The sequence below is a fragment of the Macrotis lagotis genome, chromosome 1 (genome assembly GCF_037893015.1).
Source record: "Macrotis lagotis isolate mMagLag1 chromosome 1, bilby.v1.9.chrom.fasta, whole genome shotgun sequence".
Lineage (NCBI taxonomy): Eukaryota > Metazoa > Chordata > Mammalia > Peramelemorphia > Peramelidae > Macrotis > Macrotis lagotis.
This window is the reverse complement of record NC_133658.1, coordinates 472,882,184-472,902,785: the sequence shown is the minus strand read 5'-3', so window position 1 is coordinate 472,902,785 and position 20,602 is coordinate 472,882,184. Positions and strand designations below refer to the sequence as shown.

General features: G+C 33.7%; 1 protein-coding gene across 3 annotated transcripts in view; it reads right to left on the bottom strand.

The window, feature by feature from the left end:
• Positions 1-20,602, bottom strand: part of PRKX (protein kinase cAMP-dependent X-linked catalytic subunit) — a 124,758-nt gene that overhangs the window by 36,993 nt on the left and 67,163 nt on the right. For all 3 annotated transcript variants that reach the window (XM_074213617.1, XM_074213616.1, XM_074213618.1), the window contains exon 3: positions 10,750-11,013. In XM_074213617.1, the coding sequence (XP_074069718.1) occupies positions 10,750-11,013 (264 nt within the window). The remainder of the gene's footprint in view (positions 1-10,749; positions 11,014-20,602) is intronic.

Below are 20,602 nucleotides of genomic sequence, written 5' to 3'. Positions count from 1 at the left end.
CTATCTCAGATATAAGGAAGGGTAATTCTGCAAAAGGCACTAATGAACACTCTCTAGACAGCAACAACTGAAGATATGAGGACAAAGCAAATGAAGGCACTGATAACCACTTCTACAGGATTTCATCAATTATGTTAAACTGTCAGACCCAGAAGTTATTTGACATCAAAGAGATGAAGCTTGATGATAGGTCTAGCACAAAAATAACTCATTCAAAAGTTAATTATGAATTTACCCCCAAGAAAATCACAGAATTTAGCACCCCTGCATAATATTATGATAACATTAACAAATTTTTGCCATCTCATTAGCACTTTTAATTAATGATACCATATCTGTGCATTAAATAGCAACACATTAAGAAAGTTAGTGTATCCTTTGGCATCGAATGAGTATCAAACATGACATTTTAATCCATAAAATGATAGTGTTACATGATCTGCGGATACAAGATCATTTCAGTATACGAATTCAATAACATTAGACTGGGGGAAAATCGATTTTTCAGTTCTCTTAATCTGACAAACAAGGCAAAGAGAAGGGGTAACCACAAGAAAATTTCATAACTCCTCACATTCCATCAAGGGTAGCAGCAACAGGATTCTTACTTTATATACCAAGACCATGGATTATATCTGACTAATCTACCTCAAAAGAACATCTCCTTGCACAGAGACTGTCATGGTCAAGCAGAGTTCACTTTTATATGATGAGGACCAATCAGCTCAGAGATGAAGATTAGGCACTATGATAATTTCTTTGTCCATCAGTGGACACTGAGATATTCCATCTCCTGCCTCCATGCCCTTTCTCAAAAGTATGGTTTTTCTTGGCTTGAATAATCTTCATTTCTCATCATTCACTTTCTCTTAATTCCCTAACTTCTTACGCTAGAGAACATGCCCTGGAATTACTACCCCAACCTTAACTCAAATTGGTAGGTTGGGTGCCTAAAGGTAAAATATCCTCTTAGGGTTTTAGGGTGCCCTCAAGATATTTGGGGACATCTTTGGAATGATCTATTTTATGATTTCCCTACTGGTGTGTTCCTCCCATTTATTATCTTCTAATAGTAAAAATAATTCTCAATTCCAAATGATTGTGCTCATTTTAGACAAGCCCCAAACTTTATGACCAAATCCTTCAAAAAATCAGAACAGACTCTCTATATTCTATTGGAAATGAGGAAAAACCCAAACCTTCTTCACATCTAGTTTATTGACTCATATGGTTGAGGTGTGTTCTTACATGTTAAAAATATCAATACGAAATGGACAGTACTAATTCAATTCCCACCCTTACACTGTGAAGCCCAGCTCTATTTTAACTATTAAGAAAAATTAAATAACTGTTTCCTACATAGGACAAGCATCTTAGGTTCTAAGCTGTTGTAGAATTTCTCACTCAATTAACAACATTTAATATTAGACTTCTTATTGTCTCAAAGCAGAACTTCTCATTATAGTATTAATTTTCAGACAGAATATCTGCAGGACATGAAATTTTCTATACAATACATTTTGTAAGCCATATTTCTATTTCTCTATAGTGTTATCTCAAAGATTTGTATTAGTGTATTAAGCTTATTAGTCGACCACACGTGTATTAACTCCTCTCAAATGTAGTATATATTAATCTAATTCCTTAAATTAATTTTTAATAAATTTTAGGTTAATCAATTTTAAAGGCAGTAACACTTTTTTTCCTAAGGTCTGTTACTTGGGACATACATTTTTTTATATAACATGACTGATGATAATGAAGTCTTTTCAAACTATTCTATAGTAAAAAAGATGGAACCACACTTTTTAAATTCTTGATTCATGAACCATGAATTATAAAAACTGAATAGAGCACTGGCCCTGGAGTTAGGAGGACCTGAGTTCAAATCCAACCTAAAACATTTAATAATTACCTAGCTGTGTGACCTTTGGCAAGTCACTTAACCTCATTGCCTTGCAAAACTGGGAAAAAAAAGTTAAAATACAGCCTTAGTATCTAAAAATATAACTATGTGAAATTGTCAAAAGGCACACACACACACACACACACACACACACACACACACACACACACACACAGAGTTATCCTTAAAGAGTCAAAGAATAAAGGGGAAGAAATAGTTTAGTAGTTATTACTCCTGTCTTCTGGGAAATGGAATGGAAACAAAACAGTTGTTTCTATTTAAAGCCATAGGTATTATTCTTCCTAAATGAAATAATTTTTTGCCTTTCTAGTGAAAGAGGAAAGAAAATTTTTGCAAAAGAAGCTGAGAGAGTAAGGCATAGAAAACCATTTCTCTTCCCCTGGTAGATTCTTTTCTCCTTCACAGTTCAAAAAATGATCAGGAAACAGAAGAAGAACTGACATTTGATCAGAATGATAGATTGAGAGATAGGGAAAAGAAAAAACTATTATAGGAACTTTTGATACAAACTTTGTAGATAAAACAAAGGAGTCAAAATGTACTTTAAAAGGGCAAGGGTGAGAGTATGAATTTTAAGAGGATTTAGGAGAGAAAAATAGAGAATCATGAATACTTAAAAGTTCATTTTTATAAGCTTGCTTTAAAGAGTTATGATTAAACAATTTTTAAGATTTGTTTAATTTAAAGATAGAATGAAACACATCTCCCTCTTCTTAAGATGGGGATGAGGGTGAGAGGATGGTCTATAAAACAAGCTAATTATTTCTTTTTGTTTGCTTTCTTTGTTTTAAGAAAGAATTCTTTTGGCAGCAACATTTTTTGGGAACTAAGTGTGAGCAGAAGCAAAAATCGCCCATAAAACTTAATACATTAAACTGTTCTACTAAGAATTTATTTTTATATATAATTATTATTAACACAAATAAGGTATAGAAAATCAAAATTCAATCTGAATGAGCTAGGATGAAAAACTATCATCTTCAGTTTCAGGGACAACAAAATACCTTAAAGTCTGTTTAAATCGGGCAGGTGGAGGCATACTTAAATTGCATGGATCATTCTATAATGGTGAAAAACCTCTTTGAGAATATATAATGAAAAAATTTATGAAGTGGCTACTATCACTATTTTCAAATTATACTTCCAGATCTAAATTTTGGATGAATTCTAGTCCTCAGATTCTGTTTGTCTATAACAAAGTTCAAAATTACCACAGCCTACTCTCAATCAATCACAAATTCCCCCTTTAGAAATTATTTTTGTCAACACAACATTCTGCTGGTTTTAGATAGAATCATCTTTAATTCATCAAATATTTTATAAATTTACCTAATCTGCCAATTTTTTCTTGAAAATGTCTTCCATAGATATCCTTTATTTTCCATTTCCACTACAATCACTATAGACCAAATCTATATTATTCCACTTCGAGATTATCATAGTCAGTACCTTGCTCACTATCTACCTGCTGTTTGTTCAGAGGTTACTAACCTTTTTTTGGTATCATGGACAACTTATTTGGCAATCTGGACAAGTATGGATCTTTCTTCAGAATGATAAATGTATAAAATTAAAATACATAAGATCACAAAGGAAACCATTATATATAGTTATCTGTTTTTAAAACAAGTTCCAAGAGCCCCTGATAAAGATACTCTGTATTCTAATTTTACCCTATTCTATACCACATAACACAGTTCCATTGAATTAAAATTTCTAAAATATCACTTTCATTCTTTTACTCCCCTGTTCTTTCAAAGAAGTGCCCTTCAAAGCACCCCACTACTCTCCACAGCCTACAGGGTAAGATTCAAATTTGGGGGAGGGGAGAGATAAAAGAAGACTGAAGAGTAACATTCACACTTGGCCTAATAGTCATAAAATTAACACTGTTAAAGTGAATGAGAGTGTCCTTTTTGTTGCAGTTAGTCTTCTTTATCAAAGCAGAAAGGTAAATTTGCAAGTGAATTGGATTTAAATGACGAAGTACTACCAAAATCATCAGTTCCACCCACTACTTTGTAGCCATCTGGATCCAGTGGCTAGAAAGAGATCTTATTTACAAAGGGCTGGAGATGGTCCAGGATAATGGGAGACCCAGGCCTTTTTAAAGTTAAGGTCTGAGTTTCACTGAAAAGAGGAGACCACTGAAGGAGAAATTGTAGGGAGATTCTTTAAAGCATCAACCAGTTTGATTAATTCCTGGAAATATTCCTAAACACATTAGTTAAAGGATAGTTTATAAGCACTTAAAGAAGTGATGCTCACTAATACCCAACAGTAATTCATCTTTCTGTCTCATAGTAGCTAAGCCTTATTTTCTTTTTTTACAAGATCACACACAAACGATCAAAAGAATGCCATTAATGTGTTAGATTAAAAATGCAGATTCAAAACCTATTGAAGAAACAGATGTAAAGAACAGTGATGAGGCAGCTGGGTGACGCAGTGCATAGAGCAGGGCTCTGGAGTCAGGAAGGAGTACCTGAGTTCAAATCTGGCCTCAGACACTTAATAATTAACTAGTTGTGTGGCCTTGGACAAGCCACTTAACCCCATAGCCTTGCAAAAAACCTAAAAAAAAAAAGAAAAGTGATGCCATTATGTCTATTTCTAGCCCTATTCTGTTCAATATTTTCTCAAAGATGTGGGTGAAAAAAAAGATTTATAACAGACTGATAAACTTGTTGAACTATACACACTATTGTATATATTACACTTGAATTTTGCCCATGTCTTATTCAAAGAGTTTCTAGTCTGTTAAGATGTAATATGCTTTTCAAGAATAATCTTGAAATATCAAGGTTTACCCCTGCCTAAGGGGATGAATGCATCAGAGGAAGCCATTACTAGAGGAAACTGAAGACTTAAAAACAATTCAGCATCTACTCTAGGTTCTTCCATTTGTTTTTTCATCAGAATGGAATCCATCATTAACAGGGTTGCAGAATCACAGTCATTAATTATTTGAAGTGAAGAAGATGCCAAGAAGACTAGTTTCCAACTTTCAAAGTTAGAAAGCAAACCATTTCTGAACTAACAACACTGGCCTGTCAAATTCTAGGGAAAAAAAAAAAAACTTTAACAAAGCATAACCCTTACGATCATTTAGAAAAGAAAGGAAGAATCAAAAAAAGCCAGATAAATCAGTTAATACTAAGAACAGGCATTTGATAAATGTTGAATTGAATCACGTAATGTTAATCTGAATCATGTAAAATTAGTCTGATCTCTTTGATGGGATTATTAGACTGGTGAATATATCTTGACAAGCAATATAAATAAGACCAAGCAGATTTGAGTCAAGATTTCCTTCATAAATTTCTAGCAAGGTGATATTGGACAAGTCATTTAATCTCTAAGAGTTTCAATTTCTTTTTTTTTTAAAACAGAGATAATAATGGCTGACCTCAAGATTGCCACAAGAATTTTCTGCATTTCCTTCCATCCCTCTTTTTTCTTTTCCCCTCTCACTTCTCTTTCTGTTTTGTCTGTCTGTCTCAAACACACACACACACACACACACACACACACACACACACACACACACACACAGACACAACTCTACCAAAGTGCTTTGTAAAATTATATTGTTATTTACAAAGTATTATTAGGTTTATTACAGAAAAACAATGGCAAGGTCATTCATGATAGCCTGATGAGTAAGTTAGAAAAATAGAGATTGTGTAAGTATATGGTTAGATAAGAGTCAATACTTAACAGAATTTTTGAAGAGTCCTTAGAGAGCATCTAATCAATGCCCTTCATTTTATAAATGTTGAAGCTGAGATCCAGAGGGGTCATAGATGGAATCATACAGTGGAATAATTGTAGCCAAAGATTATTGGTTAATGGTTTGGTGTCAACCTTGAAGGAAACCTCTATTGTCATGCCACAGGGATATATCTGTTCTTGGCCCTGCTCTCCACAGAAGTTTTATCTAGTTAGTACAGGGACCCTTAAAAAGCAAGGAGGAGGGGGCAACTAGGTGGTGCAGTGGATAGAGTACCGGCCTTGGAGTCAGGAGTACCTGGGTTCAAATTTGACCTCAGTCACTTAATAAGTACTTAGTTGTGTGGCGTTGGGCAAGCCACTTAACCCCATTGCCCTGAAAAATCTTTAAAAAAAAAAAAAGCAAGGAGGAAAATACAAGGGGTGAAAAAAAATCAAGATTCCAGACTTGATTGTGTAAAACCCAGTCTACATAATGAAATTTACTAGGATTCAATGTCAAATCCTACACCGAGTTTTTTGGGTTTGTTTTTTTAATATCAATTTCAAAAGTATAGGATATATCAGAGTAGTCTGAATTAGACCAAAGCTACAACATTTAGTTTTATAGTAAATAGTGTTTCAAAAAAAGATCTAGTGGTTTTTAGTTAACACAAGTCCACATTACCAACTGATACAACTGCCACAAAAGTTAATACAATTGGGCAGCTAGGTAGATAGAGCACAGACGCTGGAGTCAGGAGGACCTGAGTTCAAATATGAACTCAGACAGTTAATAATCGCCTAGCTGGGTGGGAGACCTTGGGCAAGTCACTCAACCCCACTGCCTCGCCAAAAAGAAACAAACCCCAAATTAATAAATAAATACAATCTTAGGAAGATTGAGGTTTTATTAGATTTCCAAAGTCCTGAATCTAACATTCTATACTTCTGTGACTCTTGCCTAGGCTCTGCCTATTTATTCTACAATACAGAAGACACAGGTCACTAAATAAAAATACTTTTTTTACCTGAGAGTAAACAAGGATTTATATTTCATGTCTTCTTTCCTTCCTAGGGCTCAGCAGTCAATCAACAAACATTCAATAAGCACCTACTACTGACAAGCATTATCCTTGGTAAAGGGATATAGAGGGAAAAAAATGAAACTGTATCTATTCCTAGGGCTCTTAAAATCCCTCAGTCTCTTTATACATTCCTAAACAGTCTTAAATAGAAAAATGTTCTCTCAAATTTGAATCTACTAAGCCAATATACCAAATAGTTAAACTGATAAATTACATTAAAAAAAATACTGACCAGTATACTTGCAATTTGTTCAGTAAGTTTAAAGAAGTAAAAAAATTAAAAGTTATACTCAATATACTTATTTCCATATTATAAAATTCATACCCAAACAATTATGTTTAATGTGCTTCAGAACAAAGCTTCAATTAAAACTAAATGTAACTTCTTGGACATAAGGTGTAAGGCAATTTGTTTCTCTATAAAACAAAGTTTGAATAACATAGAAAGTTAGAAAAAGCAACATCTAATTATTAGTTTCAAACCCTAAGTCTTCAAAACACCATAAAGCAATGTAAAAAATAATTAAACCATGTGAAAGAAAATAATCATAATCAATGAAGTAATATGAAACATTTTAATAAAACACCATTGCTAAAATATATTTTAGTAAGTGAATAACACATTTTTTTAGGCTTTTTCAAAGCAATGGGATTAAGTGGCTTGCCCAAGGCCACACAGCTAGGTAATTATTAAGTGTCTGAGGCTGCATTTGAACTCAGGTCCTCCTGACTCCAGGGCTGGTGTTCTATCCATTGCGCCACCTAGCTGTCCCATGTGAATAATACATTTAAATCAACTTTAAAATGTGACTTGTATCATGTAAAACTATTAAAAAACAAAATTTTGCTTGTATTACTTACATATTGAAAATACTTTAAAATATTTTCATAAATATACATAATTCTGTTTCCTTAAGTTATAATTGTTTTTTCTTCTTTTTTTAAAAAAAATACTATGTCTATATAACCATGAAAATCTAAAGTAGACATTATATTTAATCTTCACCTCAGATTATTCTATCTCATTTTTATTGTCCAGACCTTATCCAAGAATCATGTATACTAAAGAGGTCAGCTACCATGTAAAGAAACAGAACCAAAAGAGGCTACTAAAAAATTGGTTATCTTCTAAATCTATTGATAGTATTGGACACTAAAGAGATATAAGAAAGAACTAAAAGAATTTCCCATCAAACTATGAATTGCAAAACAGGAAATATTTAAGCCCATTTTTAAATTCACATGGTTATATCAATATAGTACCAAGTATCTCCAGGCAATTAATATTTAACTTCCAGTTTTCAGTCAAAATAGTTTTACTTTTTTCTGTGTTAACCATGCTTTCTCAGGGATAAGATTCACTGAAGTATAAAAGCAAAAAGAAAATAGCAATAGCTTAAAGGGATATTTCCATTACTTCTATGCTACTTAGGCTTCCATAGAAACTATTTTTAAAAAAACTTTTAGACATAAAGTCTCAGTTTCCTCATCTGTTACACGAGAGGGTTGAAATAGACAAAGCAGGTCTGCAATTGATTTGTCTTCACAGATGCAAATTCATAACAGCCACGGTGTGGCAGCATCCATGCTCTAAACCAGATTCTTAAAATCTGTTAAGTCACTGATTAAATCTTTAGCTGAGACTGCACTTCATAATGTACTGCTTTTGTTTTATCCTCATGGATCTTAAAAAAACTTTTAAAGGGTGGGGACATCCAGTTCATAGTACATTTAACTGAGAAATCATTTCATTTAAAGAATATTTATAGCCTATCAACAATTAAAATGACTGAGGGAGAATAAACAGAAAAAAATAGCATTAATTCCTTCCTGAAAGCAGTGTCAAATTTTCCTGAGAAAGTCAAACACTTTATAGGCTACCAAAGTAGAAAGATAGATATTTATAAAACTCTATAAAGACTGGCAAAAGTTTTCCACATAGTTGATCTGTTCTATAACTAAATGTTAAACACTTTTGTAAGATTTTTTTTATATAATTCTTTCTAGAATGTTCTTACATAGTTCTCTTTCTTGAATCTTCAAGATATACTCTATTATTATTTGATGATGTTCAGTCCTTCATTCTCAAAGAAGACTATGACAACAGGGAGGTGATGCCATGATAAGCACATGAATTGGATAAGAGTGCTAAGGCACCAGCCTCACTTTCTGCTTCAAAGTCACCTGGGTCCAGTAGCCGGATATGAATCAGAATGACTGGAGATGACTGTGGGCATAAGGCAATCAGGGTAAAACAACTTGCCCAGGGTCACACAGCTAGTAAGTATCAAGTGTTTGAGGTTGGATTCGAACTTCCATCCTCTAGAGTCCAAGGGCAGTGCTCTATCCACTGTCATTTTATATATATATATGAATTATATAGAATATAAATTTAACTTTTTCTTGATTATTCATGCTTTAATTATGAACAGCAATTATCATACTAAGCTATAAATCAGTAATGCTCTCAGGATCTACTGAATTGTATGGGAACAAATACTAAATAATCCCAGACTGTTGTTTCATAACATGTTTCAACTTTTTATATTTTTTTCACTCTCTCTCCTATCAAAATAACTTTCCATAGCTAAAAGGTTACCTGTCTTACAAAGATCCATTTTTCTCTTGTTTCTAAGGCTAGAAGCTAAATAATTAAACTCTTTCCAATTGGGGAAAACTAAGAATAAGTGACTTGAGTAGGAATCTCTGGATGTCTCATTTGGAGAATAAAAGCTTTGGAACAGTTATTTTGGTAGCTTACTTCCGGGTTTCCCAACTATAATCTAAATAGTTGAGGTTTCCAAATACCTAAATTCTTAATGAGCAGAACATTTCTATAGTCATAATGCATAATTTTATAGTAACTAATAGTGTCATTCTGTCATCTGTCTAGTATATTGTTAAGATAATATTTTGCCTCATTTGAATGAATTCTGTAGTACCTATTTGTTTGTTTGTTTGTTTGTTTTTAGGTATACCTATTCTTTTTATATGTGGTATAGGGAAAACAGAAAATTCAAATCCTACCTCCAATATTTACTACCAGTCATAGGCAAATCCATTAGCCTCTTTGGCAATTTCAGCCTCTTCTTTGCAAAATGAAGGCTAATAAAATCATGGGTCCTCTACCTCCTAGTTGTTGTTAGGAACAAATGGGATAACGTGTATAAGTGCTTTGCAGACCTGCTTTGCTCCATAAATTTTTGTTAATTTAAGTTTTCTTTCTAGTAACTTAGAGCATGCTGTACATTCTGATATTCTTCACAACATTCCTAATTTACCAAGGATAAGGCACATAATCAGTTTAGGCACTTGGAGAGGAAAAGGGCATAAAACTTAAATTAAATTGGTACAGGCTAGATGATCAAGTGCTACAATTCTAGATTTGTCAATGTTCAACCTCATTCTCCTCAATAAGGCATTTTTTCCCCTCTATTTCAAATTTAACTTCTGTAACAGTACTTCTCATAGGGTTTTTCAGAATCAGAGTTGGACCAAAAAGAAATCTGAACAACTACTGATCTGAGTAAGAACAGTCTCTATAAGGAGGAAACTATAACCTCCCAAAGCAATTTTTTTAATTCCTTGAAAGAATGGCTACTAAATTTTACATTATGTCAAGACTAAATTTCTTCCTTAAGCTCTCAACCATTATTCCTGGTTCTACTTTCTGGGACCAAAAACACCAAGGATGGTAATGCTGATTCGCAAGAATATATGATATTGATAGCTAATTCAACCACTCATTATTTGTGAAGGAAATTTTATATACATATACACACACACACATACACACACATGTATAATACACATAGTCTATGTGTGTTTGTTTTTGTGTCCATGTAGAAGCACATATATTATGTATATTCATACTTTATGATATATATATAAAATTTACATGTAATTTTAGTCATGTAAAAATGATAAATCTTATTAATCAAAAGAGGTATCTAAGAGGTTAAGTAAACACTTTTTCAATCATTAACTTACATAATTTTAAAAAATGAAAAGATTTTATCTTACCTGTCTACTAGCTTTTTAGCAAATCCAAAATCAGTGAGCTTTATATGGCCTTCTTTATCTAATAATATATTTTCAGGTTTTAGATCTCTGTAAACTATTTCTTTGGAGTGTAGATATTCTATTGCACAGATAATTTCTGCAGAGTAAAATAGTCCTGTGCTGTTATTGAACCGTCCCATGTTTCTCAAGTAGCTGAAAAGTTCTCCTCCAGGAACATATTCCATTAACATGTATAAAAATCTTTCATCGTGATAGGTCCAGTATCTGCAATATATAATTATATATTTTGTTAGTAAATCATGAGCCATACTGGTATAAATCATTTTAAGTTTAAATATTACAAACAAAAAGTGTTTGACAGATATCATGTTGTCATACAGACACCAGGTAAGAATGACATTATTTGGATTAGCATGATAATAATCAAAGGCAGGCATTTGTAATATACTTCACTAAAAAGAATTTTACCAAAACAAAAAACAATAAAACTAAGAGTCTAAAGGCACAAAAAAATAGAGAATTTCTAAATATTTTCCTATACATGGTGGCATTAGAGAAACAGTTTGGGTAGCATGAAGTCATAGCTAATGATATTTATGTTTAGAGAACAAAAATCAAGTGTGAGATAGGGATGGAGAAAGACCTATCAGAAAGTTCTCAAGACAACTAGTCCTATATTTTCAATTTTCAAATTGGGAAACCGAGGTCCCAACAAGCAAAGTGATTCATCCAGGATAACATAACTTCAGAAATAATAATTCTTTTGTACTCTAAGAAATGTGATGTTCTCTCATGCAGAAAAAAAGAAGGAAGCCAAAACACACACACACACACACACACACACAAATCTGTGAAGTAGAGTAGTAAAATCATTTCTTAAAGCAACAATGATAAATTGGAAGAAGTTTATCATTTCTTAGATAAAAGAAAAAAAAAAAAGAAATACTTCACACCCTGAGTTCTGAGTGAGGTACATCTTTACACACAAATGTTTTCCCTTATCCCCAACCACCAAAGGTTTTTCTATCTTACCAGTTTTTGTCAGTCTAGCAATAACCTATCTTGGCACAGTGGTGTTACCTACCCATGGGAAACAGTCTGAGTCATTGTCCCATCTGTACTTTGTTCTTATCTCATCCTCCTTATATCATATTTTCTTACAGAGCTCCTACATGTTCCTTTAACTACTTAGAGCTTTATTAAATTACACTTCAAGTCAATGTCTAGCATGTTCATATAACCTTCCTACCTCTATTTCCCTCTCTATTCTAACTAAAATTTCTTCTTCATTTTGTGAGATTAAAAATATTTAAATGCTCTATCTCTAGAGCCATAAAGTTGCTCTAGGAGTTTTATACTCTTAGTACCCCTCACCCTAATCTGTCTAGAGGACTCCCATTCTGTACTTGATCCTCAGATGCCTCTGTATTACTAGAGTTCACCACTTGCCACTCCTAACCTCAGGACAGATTTAAAAAGCATCTGGCTACTGTTCCTTTAGTATAATACAATGTTTTTCATCAAACCAAGACAGGAATTCATGGACTGAGGGGATGAAGGGCAAAAGGGATATGAGAAATGTATTCTTGGTATGTTTTTCAGTTCACTGAAGGAATCAAACTACCCTGCCATTTGTAATTAGATAAAGTGAATAGATCACAACTATCCCTTTTCTCATCTTACTGGCAACATTACACTTGTTTGTGCAGAGGCAGAGAAGGTTTTGTTTTATTTTTTTTAAGTATTAAAATTGCAAGAATAATTTTCTATTTTTTAAAGTTGCAAACACATCTTTCAGCATTAAAGCTTTTGTGCTTGGGCCTAAAACTGAGTCAGTGTAAACAACACTGTAGTTTCTATGGAAGGAATAATTCCCTGTTTTACAAAAACATGTACACATGACTTCTGGGGAAAACCAAGTTTGCAAAGCAGGGTCTTCCTGAACCTCTTTAGTACAGTATAATATTTATAACCATTTTACTATTATTTTAAGTAAAGCAAGGAGTTCCTCAATATAACTGGCCTTGCAGCAGCAGCTCCTGGTGCTGTTTATGACAAAGACTATCTCCAAATGTTAGTAGTTTCATTTGTTATGAATATGACTAAGAAATAGACTAGGAGGGTGCAAGTCTAAAAAAGCCTGTTATTTTCAGCCTTGTCTAATCTTTACAATGTGGAGCCAATTATCTGAGTATTGTAGGAGAATATTTCTACCTTTTGTCAGTTATTAAAAACAATACTGTAAAGCCCAATTCTCAGAGTTGGGCTTTACATGATGCCTCAAGGGCAGAAAAGAGATAATGGACAAAGGTAAAGTATCTTACAAAGACCATTAATGAAAGAAACCATGAATGTGAGTTAGGAGGATGGAATTACAGTTCTTAAGTTTTCAAGATCAGAAGAATAACAGGAATATTTGATTACTGTTCATGATACTGAATCAAACTATATACGCAAGTCTTAAACTCATGGCCAAGGAAGGGAAAAAAAACAGTAGACCTATAGTTCCAATGTATAGGGTTTGAGTTGTAGCTCTGTCACTAGACTTTGAGAAAGACAATTAAACTTTTCAAACCTATGACTCCTAGTTTACAAAATTAAGAATAATAGACATCCTGGATATTTAACAAGATTATTGGGAAACAAATGAAATAAATGCACCTAAAAGTAGTTTTACAGAAATTTATAAATGTTGGGTATCATTATTATAAACATATTGGTACATGCAGCCAAGGAATTCCAGTTTTTTCTGTGGCACTAACTGTGATTTGAACTAATTTATAATCCCAGTAAACCTTACTTTGTTCACCTATAAAATGAAGTAGTGGAACTGAAAAATCTTTGAGGTTCCTTTCTGTACCTCTAAAATTTTATGGCTTTCACTCACCTCCCCTATATATCATACTACTTAAAATTCAGCTTTAGTCATGGGTGATAGTACTATTTTATCTCTACTTTTAACAGTTTATTTTGGTGAGGTGATATGGTTAAGGAAAGATCTGAGGCAGAGGAGTCAATGGAAAAAATAATTCCTACTAAAAGGCCTTTTTATTCTAATGGGGACAACAATTACATGTATGTGTATGTGTATATATACACACATATAAAAATATAAACATATGCATGTATATCATGAAGTTACACAGGGTTATACTCATAAAGTAGCTAAATATCTAGGATAGTCTGGGAAGCATGAGAGTAGCATTTCAGAGGATCAGAATGAGAGTTTGGGCAAAAGATGGTACCTAGATTGCATCTTAAAGGAAAACAGTCTTTAAGAGGTAGAAACAAGGAGGAAGGGAGATTATGTATGTGAGACCACTAATATAAGAACATATAGATGGGAGATGATGGGGAGAGTAAGAAATGAAGAGAAGTCAGTTTTGTTGCATATAGAAGTATAGCAGAGAGAATAATATCCAATAAGGTTGGAAATATCATTGGGGTTAGGTAGTAAAGGGTCAAATTAAATAATGTTTTAAGGTTTCTTCTAACTCTGATTTTCTATTAGTCAATGAAGATAAGGGAATATTAGGCAAATATCCAAAGTAGGAAAAATTCAAGTAACTAATATTTTAAGAGTTTCTGTAAACAAAATGTGTATACCAGCTGAGAGATGACCGGATTATTTATTAGAGCACTTTTAATTCTAAAATTCTATCAATTTAGAATTGATCAAGGAGATTATCTCAGGGAATAAAAGATGTATGTTTCTTTCTGCCACTGAAATCCACAAAGTTCTTTGCCCTAAGTTCCCACAAACATTTTTCATAATTTCTTTATTCTGTTCCTTAGGGTGGCTGCAGTTTTCTTAATTCTCATAAATTCTACTACAGGGCAGGAAATGGGTCATGGGGGTGGGGGGGGAAATTATTTCCTTTTTTTTTTTTAAACAAGTAGAAAGAAGATTATCTTCAGCTTCCTGGGAAATACTGAACTAGGAATCTCTTCTCATATTAAATGCTAGGAAAGGTATGCAGAACAAAAAAAGAGGACAAATATTTATCAGATACCCCCCCCATAGCAACATTTCATTTCACCTAAAACTGTCATTTATTCTCTCAAGAGATCCATAAAACAATTTTTCCAAGTAGAGACCATGACTTACTTAAGCTTCTTTAAACACTAGAAAGGAAAGTCTAATGGGAGAGGAGAGAGAATGAGTGATAGGAAGCAATCCTGATGAGATCTCCTTCACAAACTCCTCCAAATAGATCTAGAAAATGGACCAGACAATCTTGATGGAAAATCAAAAGAAAAAAAATCACAAACCTTGTATACATAATCAGCATAAAAAGAAAGACAGAGATGTCTGAAGACACTGGGAATAAGTCAAGTCAAAAGTCTGAAGTGTAAACTCTCCAGTCCAGGGAGAGGCTATGCAGCTGGGCTAGAAGAGGTCCCAGACCTAGCTTTGTAACCAACTAGCTACCCAGTTATGGTCACAAATTCAGGTCAAAATGAGAAGTATGAAGAAGAATGTAATCTATCACAGCAAAAAAGTGAGCTGCAAAAAATAAATCAAGGAGAAAAAAATTTAAGAGTTAACTATGTGAACACAATGATTAAAAAAAAACCCCATCATATTTCAAAAAAATTTAAAAGAAAATTGACCAGAGAGCAAAGTGGAAATAGAAAAAGGCTACCAATTACCTCTCGAAAGAAACACCAAAATGAAAATTCCCAGGAATATCATAACCAAAATCCAGAACTTCCAAGAGAAAGAAAAATACTGCAAGAAACCAAAAAGAATTCAAGTATCAAAAGCACTGCAGTCAGCCTTGATGTAGCAACTATCACCTAAAAGGAAACAAGAACTTTGACTATGTTATTCCAGATGGCAAACAATATGGGGTTTACAGTCAAGAATTACACAGTAAAACTGAGAATAATGCCATGGGGAAAGGAGGAAGGGAAAGGACTTTTTAAAGAAATAGACTTTTCAAACATTTCTGATGAAATAATCAGAGCTGCAAGGACACTCTAAAGTTCAAACAGAAGGAAGAGAAATATAAATAGGTAAACAAAAATAAACAATGGGAAACTTGTATTTTCAAGGATAAACTTGCTTACATTCAAATATATGGAAACACAATATATGTCTCTTCTGAGCCCTATCATCAGCTCATTAAGGGAGTACAACTTAAAAAAAAATTTTTTCTACCCTATCTTGGATTATTTTGCTTTAAGATTTAAAAAAAAAAAGTCTTGTGGATTCTTCAATTCTAGTCCTTTAACCGGACACAACTATTTTATAGTTTGGGGGTCCAGTTTAAATCTGGTAGTTTGTAGACTAGATTTCCTGCAGAAAGAGTCAAAAAGGGCGCTAAATTAATTGCTTTGGTTACAAGGTGATGATCCCGTATAGAAAATGGTGAAAGGGTCAGGTATCATGGGAATGGATTAGAAAAACAAGGGGAAGCAATTGATATGTGGATGTTTGAAAGACAAGGAACTCAACTAAATATGCATTTTTGCTCCAATAAAGAATATGTTTAAACCATCTGCCTTAAGTAGTTATGGTAAGTCACTGTGGTTGCCTCTTAAAATATAATAAAGGCCAATAAAGATACATTTCCAAATTTCATTAAGTTGTAGCCCTAAACAAAGATGAAAAATCATAATACCTGCATCTTGAAAAATATTAAAAAAGAAGATTTCCTTAAGGCAAGGGTGGCATAAACACCAAATAGGGAAGCCCTCCATGAAGTACACAAAATGATATATTTTTAAATAGACTTGGGAGAATTTTCTTTCCTATCTCCCATAAAAGCAATAAATAAAATGCTCTCTTCCTCACATCTCTCTCATCTACAAAGTGTGCACATTTTCATGGAGAATAAAGTTGCTTGAAAATAACAAATTTTCATTTTTCTAAAACAAATCTTTCTATAAGAAATAAAGCTTTAGTACTACTTCCTGTTAGAACTGGCTATGTGTCAATCAAATCAGAATTTGAAGTGGATTTCAGCCAAGAAAAAACAAATTAAGAACAGAATAAGAAGTCCTCCCTTCCTCAAAATGATAAGACATTATTGGAAAGGATAAGAAAATTTTCTTCCTTGCAAAATTCTTTAGTAGCTTAAAGCATATCCCAAGGATAGTTGCCAATGTCAAGTTGTCTTCCCTTGACCCTCTGCAAAGTGTAGCTGACTTTACTTCTTTCTTCCTTCAAATCCTTGATGTCCTATGATCAAGTTTATGTAAAATAATTAAATCATTTCACAGAACAAAGCTTTTTTTTAAAAGTCTTTAATAATACAATACAGCAAATGACATGATGGAAATTCTATTCTAGACCTGAGAATAAGTGATAAGAGAAGGTCTGAGGAGAAGGCCTCTGAACTTTTGCAGGAGTAGAGGAACTTTTGAGACACTTTTTTAAGGCTAAGCTCAGAGACAGGAAGAGAGATCAGAGAAGGGGAAGAGAAAAACAAACCACAACAAAATCCAACAGATGCATATGCTTTAGGAAGGGTGGGGTGACAAATTTTAAAAATACACTGGTTTTCACCTAGAAAAAAAGGTCTTATAAAAACTAAACTTGGATTATAATTTTCCAAATTTGAATGATATGCTTGCTAAGCACTTAATTTCTGCAACAAAACTATAAAAATTAACATCTTTTATTTGGACATTTCTTGTGAATCTTGACAAACATCAAAAAACTTATTTCCAATTTGTAGTTTCATTTTTATAAAATCATGTAGATCTTTTGAACAAGAAATACCACTATCATCAAATGCTATCTAGGTTAACAGACCTATTGTGACACTCTATGGTAATAAAAATATTAAATTAAACATCTTAACTTTTAACATTTTAACTATTCATTAGCCTGTTTTTATTTATTATTTTAATTGTTTTTTACATTGCTTACATTTTCTCCTGTATTCACTTCGCCATCCCAGAGCTATCTTTTACATATTTGCTTGCTAATCAAATCATTGAAGAAAAATCCCTTTTTCATCCTTAAATATCAGGATAATAAATCTTACTTTGATTTAGGAAAATCTTAGTACAAATATCAATACTTCCCATTCATATGTGTGATGTTAGGCATGTCACTTTATCTTTTTCAGTTTACTAATCTATAAAATGAGCATGTTACCTTTTAAATTTATGTTAATCTACCATGATTCAGTAATTTCCTCTCACCCAAAGTTCTTTATACAACTCAATATACAACTCAAAGACTGATGCACATACTTTACAAAGTACAAATTTTTACAATTGAGTACAGAGTGAAATCTAAATCCAATAAACATGTCAAGATCATTTTGAAATAGAGATCTGATAAACAAGTTAATATTTTTAAAACACATACTCCTATTGATGTTACAACTCCTCTATTGCATTACTCTTTCTGCTGCTAGCTAACATTCAAGTTAAAATTTACATGATAAAGAAGTCTCTTACAAAGACCTACAAAGACATATATAATTCCTCCTCAAAAAGGAGACTTTCAAAGCATCAATTGCTGTGTTAGCTTCAGGTTCAATTTCCAGAGTTCAGCTCCCAAAACCCTTTCTCTGCAAAAAGGTAGGAGAGGTGTGGGGTAGGAACTGTACTCATCATCTTTCATGCTGAAAGGAAGAACAAAAGGAATTAAAGTTTTTGCACAGAACTGTTAAAAGGGAAAATATTTTTGTCAATTATCTTTGATAAGAACTTATTTTCCAAGATAGATATTTGTGTCACATCCTTATAAAATACCAATAGGTCAATCATTCCCCAGTGGAGAAGTGGTCAAAGGAAAAGAAGTTCTCAAAAAAATTGCAAAACAACAACAATCACTTGAAAGCTGTTTCAAAGCACTACTAAGGAAAATGCTAAACAAAACAAATGATACTGATACTCAGAGAATTGTCAAAGATGGCAAAAGATAGATGGAAGGGTAGAGCCAAGATGGTGGCATGAAGGCAGGAATTTCTGGAAACTCTTCCCCCCAAAAACTCTAAAAGCCATCAAATTATGACTCTGGCCAAAATTTAGAGGGGCAACCCCACAGACTAAGTGATACAATTTCCCAGTCCAAGACATCTTAGAAGTTCCATGGGAAAGGAGTGTTTCACCAGCACCGGGGGTTGGGAAAAAACCACAGTGAGCACAGCCTAGATCTCTGGGGGTGCCTGGGTCCATGGCAGAGGGGGTGGTTTCCACTCCTGGGTTAGTGATCACTGGAAACAGCTCTGCCACACCAGAGTGAGTATGGAATGAGTGCTGGCCTCAGAGCAGCCCTGCAGCGAGAACCTGCAGCAGGAATTGGGAAAGCTAGCCTGCACCTCCAGAGCACAGTCCACAGATGAGAAGGGGGTAGGGGGAGACTGCAGAAGTCTCTCTGCTCTCCCTGGGGCAGGACTCAGCTCTTTGCCCACACTCAGATCCAGGTTACAGTCTGGGCCCCCACAACACCACCATAGCCGAGCAGGGACCCTCCTCACAGCTTTAGGAAAGAGGGGAGGGCTTATGGCCATCCACATACCAAAGCACAGGCAAGAGAGCAGTCAGAGGCTCTCATAAGACCTTGGAGGAATTAAGATCCCTTTAACTCCCCAAAGCCTTAGAAGTGGGGTAAATCAGTCATAAGCTGAGGAAATGAACAAACAAAACAAAAAGAAGAATCTGACCATAGAAAATTACTTTGGTCCCATGGAAGATTCAGAAGATGACAAACTCGAAGCTTCTGTATCCAAAAATCCTCAAGAGAAATAGAAAATGGGCTCAGGTTATGGATGAGCTCAAAAAAAAAATTTCTGAAAAGCAATTAAGGGAAGTAGAGGGAAAATTGGAAGGAGAAATGAAAGCAATGTAGATAAATCATGAAAACCAAATCAACAGCTTGGTGAAAGAAATACAAAAAAAAAACCTGATGAAAATAATGTTAAAAACCAGTTTAGATCAAATGGAAAAAAGCAAATCAAAAGGCAAATGAGAAGAATACCTTAAAAAGCAGAATTGGCTGGCTGGAAAAGGAGATTAAAAAAAGCTCTCTGAAGAAAAGAACTCCTTCAAACACAGAACAGAACTAAAGGAAGCTGATGACTTTATGAGAAATCAGGAAGAAATAAAACTATTCCAAAAAAAAAAGTAGGAGAAAATGTGAAATATCTCATTGAAAAAACAACCAACCTCAAAAACAGATCCAGGAGAGATAATTTAAAAATGATTGGGCTACCTCAAAGTCATGACCAGGAAAAGATCCTAGACTTCATTTCTCAAGAAATAATACAGCAAAACTGCCCTGAGATCCTAGAAGCAGAGGGTAAAATAGAAATTGAGGGAATTCACCAATCACCTCCTGAAAGAGATCCCAAAAGAAAAACTTCCAGGAATATTATGGCAAGATTTCAAAACTTCCAAGTCAAAGAGAAAATACTAAAAGCTGCCAGAAACAAACAATTCAACTACTATGGCTCTACAGTCAGGATTACACAGGATCTGGCAGAATCTACATTAAAGGCTTGTAGGGTTTATAATATGAACTTTGGAAAGGCAAAACATCTTAGTCTACAACTGAGAATTAACTAGCCATCAAAAACTGAACATGCTCTTTCAGGGAAAAAAATGGACTTTCAATGAAACAGGGGACTTTCAAACTTTCCTACTGAGACAACCAGAGCTGAACAGAAAGTTTGATCTCCAAGTACAAGACTCAGGTGAACCATAGAGGGGTGGATGAGAAGGACTAATTATGAGGATCTTAATGATGTTGATCTGTTTGTATTCCTGCATGGGAAGAAGATACTGATAATTCATAACTTTCTCATTAATAAGAGCAGTTAGAAAGAGCATATATAGACAAGGCATAGGAAGGAGCTGAATATAATGGTATAATAAAAAGATGGAGTCA